The sequence below is a fragment of the Choloepus didactylus genome, assembly GCF_015220235.1.
Source record: "Choloepus didactylus isolate mChoDid1 chromosome 24 unlocalized genomic scaffold, mChoDid1.pri SUPER_24_unloc2, whole genome shotgun sequence".
NCBI lineage: Eukaryota > Metazoa > Chordata > Mammalia > Pilosa > Megalonychidae > Choloepus > Choloepus didactylus.
In genome coordinates, this window is record NW_023637605.1 from 1,253,012 (window position 1) to 1,265,541 (window position 12,530).

At 41.9% G+C, this 12,530-nt stretch overlaps 1 protein-coding gene across 1 annotated transcript in view; it reads left to right on the forward strand.

The window, feature by feature from the left end:
• Positions 1 to 358: 358 nt before the first annotated feature.
• Positions 359 to 12,530, forward strand: part of LOC119525163 (serine/threonine-protein kinase WNK3-like) — a 175,226-nt gene continuing 163,054 nt past the window's right edge. The window contains 3 exon segments of the mRNA XM_037823760.1: positions 359 to 367; positions 1,556 to 1,755; positions 1,867 to 2,155. Of these exon segments, the coding sequence (XP_037679688.1) occupies positions 359 to 367; positions 1,556 to 1,755; positions 1,867 to 2,155 (498 nt within the window).

Consider the following 12,530-nt stretch of genomic DNA (forward strand, 5'->3'; position numbering starts at 1 on the left):
AGGTTCTGAGGCCTGGCCTGCAGCAGGAAAAGAAAGAAAGAGAGTATGGGGGGGGGGAGGTTGGTGTAGCCCTGTGATATGGCCCTGAGGCTAGGCAATTGAAAATATTAGCCTGGAATCCCCCCCAGCTCAAAGAATCCTGCTAAGGCTTCAAGGGCCTGTGGAAAAAAATCTCACCCTTTTGTTGCTTTCATTAAGGGGCTGTGATACCAGATGCAGCCTGGGAGATTGGAAATGCATGGGTCCTGGAAGGAGGCACACCTAGGTTCAACCTCTGGCTCCTCCACACATAGGTGTAGAAACTTGAGCAAGTCATTTGCCTATCCTGAGCCTCAGTTTCCTCCTCTGTCGAACTGCGATGGTCAAAGTGAGAATGAAAGAAAAAATATTTGTACTGCGCCTGACACAGACAGGAAGCAGTTCTTAAACAGAGCCAATGTGCTGAGCTTAACATGTGAAAGCCTAAGGGATGCAGCATTTCACTTCCAGCTAGAGGATCTGGGAGCTTTTCAGAGATGTCGACACGCCCAGACGGCGAGAGCCAGTCTAAGAGGGAGGTGGCTTTTCCGCATGCGCACAAGTCTAGGAACCCACTAGAGTAGCGAAAGGGCGGGACCAGGCTTCTAAGGGGGTGCTATGATACCCAGAGGGCCAGGGGAGGTTATCCGAACCCTTAATAAGTTACGCCCTCCCCCAGCCTCTGCCAGGGGCGAGGGCCTCTGTTCCTGGTAAAATGGTGTCGGTAATTCCCCACTCCTGGCCGAAGGTCTAAGTAAGGCTGTGGGGTGGGAGTGGGTCTGGAGGTGGGAGCAAAAACTACAATTCCCAGGGTACACCGCACCCGCCTGCGAGGCGCAGGGAAGTGCCCAGGCCTAGCCGTTGCATGCTGTCAAATACCGGTTTCATAGCATTTCTTTCCCATCCTTGCTTTCGTTGTCTCTCAGTCCCTGCGTGCGCACTGCGGTCCTCAGGCGGGGAGGGGGGGGGGGCGGGCGGCACATGCTGTAGCCATTGCTCGCGTACGTAATTGGGACACGGGTATTTGTAAACCTGTGCTTCGATTTCTAATCCCGAAGCCGGCAGGTATGAGTCTCGCGAGAAAAGCCAGGAGTTGGAAAAAGGGAGTTAGGGGTGGCAGGCGGAAAGGTGCTGTTGGGTACCACATCCCGGCAGAGATACCGCATTTAGAGGCTTGGGGAGAACTGAAAGTGAGTGGCGGGTGGCTAAAAAGTAGTGTGGGCATGGATCTTTTTTGGGGGGGGGCGGGGCGAGAGCTTCTGAACATATAGGAGGTAACACGCGTGGTTCCCCACTGAGATTTTCCTTTTGAAAAGAGAAGGCCTTCTCCTCGACGCGCATCCCTCTCTCCCGCTGCGTTGAAGAGGGCGGGGGGAGACGTGCGCACGCTGTAATTGGCTAGCCAAACGGCACCTGGCAGCCATAGGGGCCGTTCGGAATTGGGGCTGTTCTGTTGGTTTTCTCCGCCCCTCCCCCCTCCCCTCCCTTCGCCGATCTCCGCCCCTCTCTCCTACCCAACTGAATTCTTTGGCTGGAGTACGCGTGCGCCTTCACAGTTCCCAGGCGAGCGCGAGCTCTGGGCTTGGACCCCGCTACCCTGACCCCGCCCGCTCTTTACCTACCAGCGGTGGCTGGTCCGGTGGGCTCGTGGGGGAGTCGCTTGCGCGCGCACGCGCATACGACGTGGAGTGGTTGCGGAGACCTGGAGAAGGGGAGTAAGAAGCATCGGAAGAGAAGGTAGAGGAGGAGGTGGCGTGCGTGTTTGTGTGTGTTTTACGGCGAGGGGCGAGCAGTAGCTTGAAAGAGGGCAAGGGAGAATCGAAGACCGTCAAAGTCTCCCTCCGCTAGAGCCTCTCATCTGGTGAGGGTCCCGGGACAGTTTGGAGGGTGCGAGAGGAGAAGGTCGGGGGGCGTGTCTGAGATTGGGCTGAAAGATGAATGGGCCAGAGATGAATGGAGGGAGGCAGCGGCGGCCAAGAGTCTGTTCGGAATAAGAGCCCTAGTAGGGGGCGGCTTGACCCAAGCTGGATTATTCCAGTCACCAAGGGTCTCGGGTCTTCAGGTTTGTCGGAGCTGGTGTCTGAGTGATCGAACAGGCGGAGTTGAAAATAAAGAGGGGGAAAGTGGGGAAGGGCAGGTTTGAGGTTGAGGTGCGTTTTTTATTTTGTTTTTTTCTTTTGAGGGGGCGGGGGGGGGAGATAGCAACTTTGGGAGTTGATGGAAAACCAGGGAACGGAGAAGGTGAGGAGGTTATAGGAGGAGGGACCAAGAGACAGTTGACAAAGGACCGAGTGTGCATTTAAATGAGATTGAGGCTACTGAAAGGAAAGATCGCTTCGGGTGTGGGAAGTTGAGTAAGGTTGCGGTGGGTTGTATTGATGGGAGTGGGGTAGGAGAAAGAGTGGATTTAGGGGTTCAGTTGATGTATGGAGATAGATAGGACTGGATCGGGGTGAGGGGAATTGCTGGCTGGTTGTGTAAATGTCTTAGGTTCAAGGAGATTGAGAGATGTCATTTGGGAATGGGTGATGCTTTCTGTGACTGACAGATTGGGGATGGGGAGGAGATAGTGTGTTGGGGTTAGGAGGTAACTGTACTGAAAGAGGTTTTGTTTATGTAGGTAGAAATCCTGCACGTGTCTACTTCGTATCTTGGGAGTTGATAGACCTTGTTAAAATGAGAGAGTCCTCAAAACAGATAATAGTGGTATGGGTATTCTTTTTTAAGAGTTACTGTTGATTGAAGCAATTATATGAATGAAGAGGCTTGGGTTGTGAAAATCTGTATAGTAGGGATTACATCCAATTTTGGGAGATAGTGTTATCTATTTTCATGTATAGCAAGTTGTAATAGCAAGAGAACATTTGAAGAGTTCTCAGTATATAACACAGAGCAGCAGATATCTTCTAGACAGTCTCTGTCCTTTGGACTGATGAGTTTAAACATTGTTTAAACTGAACAGTCCAAAGGAAAGACCTTGCATTACAGGATAGCTAAAATGCACTAACGCTGATTTGAACGCTAAAATTATCATATGTGATTTTTTTGTCATTCTTAATTTACCTTGTTTGAAAATTGTAACTTGCTTTTTGATGTGAGTTGAAATTCCAGCAGATTACTTGGACATTTTGTTCTCTGAATGCATTGCTTGTCTTCTGGTAAAGATGTCTTGTAATTGGCTCATTCCGTTCTATGTCAAGATTAATAGTCTATGGATTTTTAACTTTTCGTGATTATTTTTACAAACTTTGCTGACATAGATTCAGTTATCTTGGAAGTGTTGCAAATTTGAGGACATTCCCATGCCATTTCTCTTTTATTCTTTTTTGATGTTGGAAAAAGTGTAATCCCTGTTTTTGGCTACCCAGGGTTTGAATACAAAAGTTAATAAAAACTCTATTCATAGTATCTCTGGTTGAGATGAATAGTTGGTGTATTGAGAGAGTATAGAGAGCCTGAAAATGTTGCACCAACTCTTCCTGGCAAGATTGTCTCCCAATTTTGAACTAAATGTTCCTGGAGTGGAGGACATTGAAGGTAATGAGGCTTAAAAGCATATGTAAGCTTGGTAAATCTGGGGAGTGGAATCTTAGGTTTAGGCTGGGGTTAGGAGTTAGGAACCCTTGACATTCTTTTTTTTAATCTTCATTTTATTGAGATATATTCACATACCACGCAGTCATACAAAACAAATCGTACATTTGATTGTTCACAGTACCATTATATAGTTGTACATTCATCACATAAATCAATCCCTGACACTTTCATTAGCACACACACAAAAATAACAAGAATAATAATTAGAGTGAAAAAGAGAAATTGAAGTAAAAAAGAACACTGGGTACCTTTGTTTGTTTGTTTCCTTCCCCTATTTTTCTACTCATCCATCCATAAACTAGACAAAGTGGAGTGTGGTCCTTATGGCTTTCCCAATCCCTTTGTCACCCCTCATAAGCTACATTTTTATACAACTGTCTTTGAGATTCATGGGTTCTGGGTTGTAGTTTGATAGTTTCAGGTATCCACCACCAGCTACCCCAATTCTTTAGAACCTAAAAAGGGTTGTCTAAAGTGTGCATAAGAGTGCCCACCAGAGTGACCTCTCGGCTCCTTTTGGAATCTCTCTGCTACTGAAGCTTATTTCATTTCCTTTCACATCCCCCTTTTGGTCAAGAAGATGTTCTCCGTCCCTTGATGCCAGGTCTACATTCCTTCCTGGGAGTCATATTGCATATTGCCAGGGAGAGTCACTCCCCTGGGTGTCTGATCCCACGCAGGGGGGAGGGCAGTGATTTCACCTTTCAAGTTGGCTTAGCTAGAGAGAGAGGGCCACATCTGAGCAACAAAGAGGCATTCAGGAGGAGGCTCTTAGGCACAATTATAGGGAGCCCTACCCTCTCCTTTGCAGCAACCGTCTTCCCAAGGGTAAAACCCACGGTAGAGGGCTCAACCCATCAAACCACCAGTTCCCTATGTCTGTGGTCATGTTAGCAACCATTGAGGTGGGGTAGGCCAATACCCCTGCATTTTCCACAGGCTCCTCAAGGGGGCACTACATATTTTTTTCCTTGTTTTTTTTTTTCTCTTTCAACCTTTTTTTCCTTTTTAAATCAACTGTATGGAAAAAAAAATTAAAAAAAAAACAAAAAAGAAAAACATACAATAAAAGAACATTTCAAAGAGACCATAACAAGGGAGTAAGAAAAAGACAACTGACCTAAGATAACTGCTTTACTTCCAACCTGTTCCTCCTTTACCCCAAGAAAGTTACATAATATAGCAACATTTCTGTGAACTTGCTCCTACTACATCCATCAGAAATTAACAGACCGTAGTCATTCCTGGGCGTCCCCAGAACGTTAAATAGCTTATCTGTTCTTCTTGGATTACTGTTCCCTCTTCCTTAATTGCTCTCTATTGCTAGTTCCCCTACATTCTATATTATAAACCATTCGTTTTACATTTTTCAAAGTTCACATTAGTGGTAGCTTATAATATTTCTCTTTCTGTGCCTAGCTTATTTCGCTCAGCATTATGTCTTCAGGGTTCATCCATGTTGTCATATGTTTCATGAGGTCATTCCTTCTTACTGCCATGTAGTATTCCATCGTGTGTATATACCACATTTTATTTATCCACTCATCTGTTGAAGGACATTTGGGTTGTTTCCATCTCTTGGCAATTGTGAATAATGCTGCTATGAACATTGGCGTGCAGATATCTGTTCGTGTCACTGCTTTCCGACCTTCCAGGTATATAGCGAGAAGTGCAATCGCTGAATCGAATGGTAACTCTATTTCTAGTTTTCTAAGGAACTACCAGACTGACTTCCAGAGTGGCTGAACCATTATACAGTCCCACCAACAATGAATAAGAGTTCCAATTCCTCCACATCCCCTCCAGCATTTCTAGTTTCCTGTTTGTTTAATGGCAGCCACTCTGATAGGTGTTAGATGGTATCTCATTGTGGTCTTAATTTGCATTTCTCTAATAGCTAGTGAAGCTGAACTTTTTTTCATGTGTTTCTTGGCCATTTGTATCTGCTCTTCAGAGAACTGTCTTTTCATATCCTTTGTCCATTTTATAATTGGGCTGTCTGTACTATTGTCATTGAGTTGCAGGATTTCTTTATATATGCAAGTTATCAGTCTTTTGTCAGATACATGGTTTCCAAAAATTTTTTCCCATTGAGTTGGCTGCCTCTTTACCTTTTTGAGAAATTCCTTTGAGGTGCAGAAACTTCTAAGCTTGAGGAGTTCTCATTTATCTATTTTTTCTTTTGTTGCTTGTGCTTTGGGTGTAAAGTCTAGGAAGCGGCCGCCTAATACAAGGTCTTGAAGATGTTTTCCTACATTATCTTCTAGGAGTTTTATGGTACTTTCTTTTATATTGAGATCTTTGGTCCATTTTGAGTTAATTTTTGTGTAGGGTGTGAGGTAGGAGTCCTCTTTCATTCTTTTGGATATGGATATGCAACTCTCCCAGCCCCATTTGTTGAATAGACCATCATGACTCAGTTCAGTGACTTTGGGGGCCTTATCAAAGATCAGTCGGCCATAGATCTGAGGGTCTATCTCTGAATTCTCAATTCGATTCCGTTGATCTATATGTCTATCTTTGTGCCAGTACCATGCTGTTTTGGCAACTGTGGCTTTATAATAAGCTTCAAAGTCAGGAAGTGTAAGTCCTCCCACTTCGTTTTTCTTTTTTAGAGTGTCTTTAGCAATTCGAGGCATCTTCCCTTTCCAAATGAATTTGATAACTAGCTTTTCCAAGTCTGCAAAGTAGGTTGTTGGAATTTTGATTGGGATTGCATTGAATCTGTAGATGAGTTTGGGTAGAACTGGCATCTTAATGACATTTAGCCTTCCTATCCATAACATGGAATATTGTTCCATCTTTTAAGGTCCTCTTCTATTTCTTTTAGTAGAGTTACGTAGTTTTCTTTGTGTAGGTCTTTTACATCTTTGGTTAAGTTTATTTCTAGGTATTTGATTTTTTTAGTTGCTATTGAAAATGGTATCTTTTTCTTGAGTGTCTCTTCAGTTTGTTCATTTCTAGCATATAGAAACATTACTGACTTATGTGCATTAATCTTGTATCCAGCTACTTTGCTAAATTTGTTTATTAGCTCTAGTAGCTGTATCGTCGATTTCTCAGGGTTTTCTAGATATAAGATCATATCATCTGCAAACAATGACAGTTTTACTTCTTCATTTCCAATTTGGATGCCTTTTATTTCTTTGTCTTGCCCGATTGCCCTGGCTAGCACTTCCAGCACAATATTCAATAACAGTGGTGACAGCGGGCATCCTTCTCTTGTTCCTGATCTTAGAGGGAAGGCTTTCAGTCTCTCACTATTGAGTACTATGCTGGCTGTGGGTTTTTCATACATGCTCTTTATCATGTTGAGGAAGTTTCCTTCAATTCCTCCCTTTTGAAGTGTTTTTATCAAAAACGGATGTTGGATTTTGTCAAATGCTTTTTCAGCATCTATTAAGATGATCAATTGATTTTTCCCTTTTGACTTGTTAATGTGTTGTAATACATTGATTGATTTTCTTATGTTGAACCATCCTTGCATGCCTGGAATGAACCCCACTTGGTCATGGTGTATGATTTTTTTAATGTGTGTTTGGATGCGATTTGCAAGTATTTTGTTGAGGATTTTTGCATCTATATTCATTAGGGAGATTGGCCGGTAGTTTTCCTTTTTTGTAACATCTTTGCCTGGTTTTGGTATTAGATTGATGTTAGCTTCATAAAATGAGTTAGGTAGTGTTCCATTTTCTTCAGTGTTTTGAAAGAGTTTGAGTAAGATTGGTGTGAGTTCTTTCTGGAAAGTTTGGTAGAATTCCCCTGTGAAGCCATCTGGCCCTGGGCATTTATTTGTGGGAAGATTTTTGATGACTGATTGGATCTCTTTGCTTGTGATGGGTTGGTTGAGGTCTTCTATTTCTTCTCTGGTCAGTCTAGGGTGTTCATATGTTTCCAGGAAATTGTCCATTTCTTCTACATTATCCAGTTTGTTGCCATACAGTTGTTCATAATATCCTCTTATAATTTTTTTTAATTTCTTCAGGATCTGCAGTTATGTCACCTTTTTCATTCATTATTTTGTTTATATGGGTCTTCTCTCGTTTTTATTTTGTCAGTCTAGCTAGGTGCTTGTCAGTCTTGTTGATCTTCTCAAAGAACCAACTTTTGGTGATATTTATCCTCTCTATTGTTTAGTTGTTCTGTATGTCATTTATTTCTGCTTTAATCCTTGTTATTTCTTTTCTTCTACTTGGTTTAGGATTGGTTTGCTGTTCATTTTCTAGCTTCTTCAGTTGATCCATTAGTTCTTTGATTTTGGCTCTTTCTTCCTTTTTAATGTATGCGTTTAGTGCTATAAATTTCCTCCTTAGCACTGCTTTTGCTGCATCCCATAGATTTTGGTATGTTGTGTTCTCATTTTCATTCGTCTCTATATATTTAGCAATTTCTCTTGCTATTTCTTCGTTAACCCACTGATTGTTTAGTAGTGTGTTGTTTAAACTGTGGGTATTTGTGAATTTTCTAAGTCTCTGATGGTTATTGACTTCTAATTGTATTCCATTGTGGTCAGAGAATGTGCTTTGAATAATTTCAATCTTTTTAAATTTATTGAGGCTTGTTTTATGTCCCAGCATATGATCTATTCTGGAGAAAGTTCCATGAGCACTAGAAAAGTATGTGTATCCTGGTGATTTGGGATGTAATGTCCTGTATATGTCTGTTAAATCCAATTCATTTATCAGATTGTTTAGGTTTTCAATTTCCTTATTGGTCTTCTGTCTGGTTGATCTATCTATAGGAGAGAGTGATGTGTTGAAGTCTCCCACAATTATTGTGGAAACATCAATTGCTTCCTTTAATTTTGCCAGTGTTTGTCTCATGTATTTTGTGGCACCTTGATTGGGTGCACAGACATTTACGATTGTTATTTCTTCTTGTTGAAATCCCCCTTTTATTAGTATGTATTGGCCTTCTTTGTCTCTCAAAACATCCCTGCATGTAAAGTCTATTTTATCTGCGATTAATATTGCTACACCTGCTTTCTTTTGGCTGTAGCTTGCATGAAATATTTTTTTCCATCCTTTCACTTTCAGTTTCTTTGTGTCCCTGTGTCTAAGATGAGTCTCTTGTATGCAACATATTGATGGTTCATTTTTTTTGATCCATTCTGCGGATGTGTATCTTTTAATTGGGGAGTTTAATCCATTTACATTCAACGTTATAACCGTGAAGGCATTTCTTGAATCAGCCATCTTATCCTTTGGTTTATGTTTGTCATATTTTTCCCCTCTCTCTATTAATATCCTTTATTGTACCCATACCAAATCTCTTTAGTACTGAACCTTTCTCCAAGTCTCTCTGTCCTTTCTTTGTTTCTCTGTCTGTAGGGCTCCGTTTAGTATCCCCAGTAGGGCAGGTCTCTTGTTAGCAAATTCTCTCAGCATTTGTTTGTCTGTGAAAAATTTAAGCTCTCCCTCAAATTTGAAGGAGAGCTTTGCTGGATAAAGTATTCTTGGCTGGAAAGTTTTCTCACTTAGGATTTTAAATATATCATGCCACTGCCTTCTCACCTCCATGGTGGCTGCTGAGTAGTCACTACTTAGTCTTATGCTGTTTCCTTTGTATGTGGTGAATTGCTTTTCTTTTGCTGCTTTCAGAACTTGCTCCTTCTCTTCGGTGTTTGACAGTGTGATCGGAATATGTCTCGGTGTGGGTTCATTTGGATTTATTCTATTTGGAGTTCGCTGAGCATTTATGATTTGTGTATTTATGTTGTTTTGAAGATTTGGGAAGTTTTCCCCAACAATTTCTTTGAATAGTCTTCCTAGACCTTTAGCCTTTTCTTCCCCTTCTGGGACACCAATGAGTCTTATATTCGGACGTTTCATATTATCTATCATATCCCTGAGGTCCATTTCGATTTTTTCAGTTTTTTCCCCATTCTCTCTTTTATGCTTTCATTTTCCATTCTGTCATCTTCCCGGTCACTGATTCGTTGTTCACCTTCCTCTAGTCTTGTACTATGAGTGTCCAGAATCTTTTTAATTTGGTCAGCAGTTTCTTTAGTTTCCATAAGATCATCCATTTTTTTAGTTAGTCTTGCAATGTCTTCTTTATGATCTTCTAGGGTCTTCTTGATATCCTTTGTATCCTGTACTATGGTCTCATTGTTCATCTTTAGTTCTTTGAGTAGCTGCTCTAGGTGCTGTGTCTCTTCTGGTCTTTTGATTTGGGTGCTTGGGCTTGGGTTATCCATATCGTCTGTTTTTTTCATATGCTTTATAGTTTTCTGTTGTTTTTGGCCTCTTGGCATTTGCTTAACTTGATAGGGTTCTTTTAGGATTTGTAGACCAATTGAATTCCTTATCTCTAATTTATCAGATCTACAGCTTCATGGAGTACACTTTCTCTAACTAACCAGCAGGTGGCGTCCACGAGCCACCTGTTCTCCACAAGCCAGTTCTCCCCTCCTTAGCCTTTTTGGTGAGTGGGGGAGTGAGTCTTGTGGGGTCCAATTGGTGTACCAAGCTTGCGTGTGTAGTTGGTGTTGCCTGCCCTGTATATGGGGCGTGTTTCTGGGCAGTAAGGGATGAGGGGGTGGCTCTAACAGTCAAATCTCCCTGGTGATCCTGGAGTTTTAAAGCTACTGCAATAGTCTAATCCTTCAGTTCAGTCCTGCCACAGTTTATCTCTGTCACTGACCCACAAGTCCTTGGTATTGGCGTATGGCTCCTGAGACTTGCAAGTGGGCCCCTCTTCCAAGCTGTGCACTCCCTGGTCCTCTGTTGAGGGATGACTGTGCTATGTCACAGGTGAGTGCCGTCCCCCCAGGGTAGTTCTGGGCTGCTGGGCTGTGTAGGGAGGCTCCCAGTCTGCTGAAATGATGGCTGAATGGGGCTTTGTTAATTCACACTGCTCCCCCTTCCCAACTCTCGGACAATCAGCTGAGGTTGCAGGGAAGGCTAATGTCCACGCCCAGTTTTGTGGTGTGTACCTGTTATTTGAAGCAGTTCCGTCACAGTGGGTTGTCTGGGGCAGCTCTGGGGTATGGGGATGGCGATGGGCAGGAGTGTTTCCTGTCCACCAGGATGATGGCTGTGAGCAGACACCCCCCTGTTCTTGGGAGGTTGTGGTGTTTATTGAAGTTGCTCAGCCACTGGATTATTGCCTTTTGTCTCAGAGCTCTCTTAGTTCTGCTCTTGTCTTGACCTGCGGAAACTGCAAGTCTTTGAAGCTTTGTGTATTGGGCTTCTTAGAGTAATTGTTTTAGAAAAAGAAAAAGGATTAAAAAAAAAAAAGGGCCCTCCTCAGAGATCTAATGGGTTATTGAAATGCTAAGAGACAAAGCAATTAGGACCATTAAGGAAAGGTACACAGGGAGAGAGATCAGCTTTTCTTTGGGATTTGCATATGAGCCTCAGGGCCTGAGCTCTGCCCTTCCCCTTTCTATGTTCCCCAGAACTCCAAAAATCCTCCGCTTTTATTTTGGAGTTTTCATGTTGTTTTTTTGTATGCTTGTCTACTCTCTGCTGGGCTGGCTGCTCTCAGATTCTCTGTTGTGTGGTCTCAGTCTATCTATGGTTGGAGTTTGGATCCGTAGAATGAGTTTCTGATAAGGGCTGCCACTGCAGTTGTCCCTTCTCCTTCCCGGAGCTGACAGCCCCTCCTCCCACAGGACTGAGCCTGGCAGGGAGGGAAGCGGGTCCCCTGGCCACAAAAACTTACAGATTTTGCTGATCTCAGCAGTTCCACGTTTTCATGAGTGTTGTATGAAGTATGCCCAAAGTCAGATTGCTCTGTGGTGTCCAGTCCACGCAGTTCCTGGCTTTCTACCTACTTTCCTGGAGGAGTAACTAAAACATACAGCTCACCAGTCCACCATCTTGCCCCGCCTCCTTACTAGAATTTTGATAGAGATTGCGTTAAATCTCTAAATTGCTTTGTATGTTTTTGACATGTCAACAAAGTTAAGTCTTTCAGTCCATAAACATGGGATGTCTTCCATTTTTTAGGTGTTAATTTCTTTCAGCAGTGTTTTTTAGTATGCAAGTCATTCACAATCATGGTTAAATTTATTCCTAGATTTTTTTCTTTATATACGCTATTTTAAATGTAGTCATTTTCTTGATGTCCTTTTTGGATTGTTCATTGCTGGTGTGTAGAAACAAAGCAGATTTTTTTCTATTTTTTATTATTTTTGTTAAATTTATGTTTCATTAGAGAAATGGTTTATGGAAAAATCATGCAGAAAATAGATTTCCCATGTAATCCCCTCATGCACATAGTTTTCCTTATTATTAACATTGCCTTAGTGTGGTACCTTTGTTATACTTGAGAAAACAGTATTATTTTAATTATACTATTAACTATATTTCAGAGTTTGACCCACTTTCATTCTTTTGCATGTGGGTATCTGGTTTTTCCAACCCCATTTATTGAAGAGACTGTTCTTTCCCCATTGAGTGGACTTGTTACCCTTGTAAAAAATCAATTGGCCGTAAGTGTGAGGGTTTATTTCTGAACTTTGAATTCAATTTAATTGGTCTCTGTACCTTTCCTTGTTCCAGTACCATGCTGTTTTGATTACTGTACCTCTGTAATAAGTTTAAAATTGGGAAGTGTGAGTTCTCCAAATTCATTCTTCTTTTTCAAGATGTTTTTGGCTGTTCAGGGCCCTTACCCTTCCATATAAATTGATGATTTGCTTTTCCATCTCTGCAAAGAAGTCTGTTGGAGTTTTCATTGTGTTTACATTGAATCTGTAAATCACTTTGGGTAGAATTGACATCTTAACAATATTTAGTCTTTAAGTCCAGGAGTATACAATGTCTCATTTATTTAGGTCTTCTTTGATTTCTTTTAGTAATATGTTGTAGTTTTCCGTGTATCCCTCCTTTATGTCCTTGGTTAAATTTATTCCTGTATGTTTGATCTCTTTAGTTGCTATTGTAAATGGATTTTTTTTTATTTCC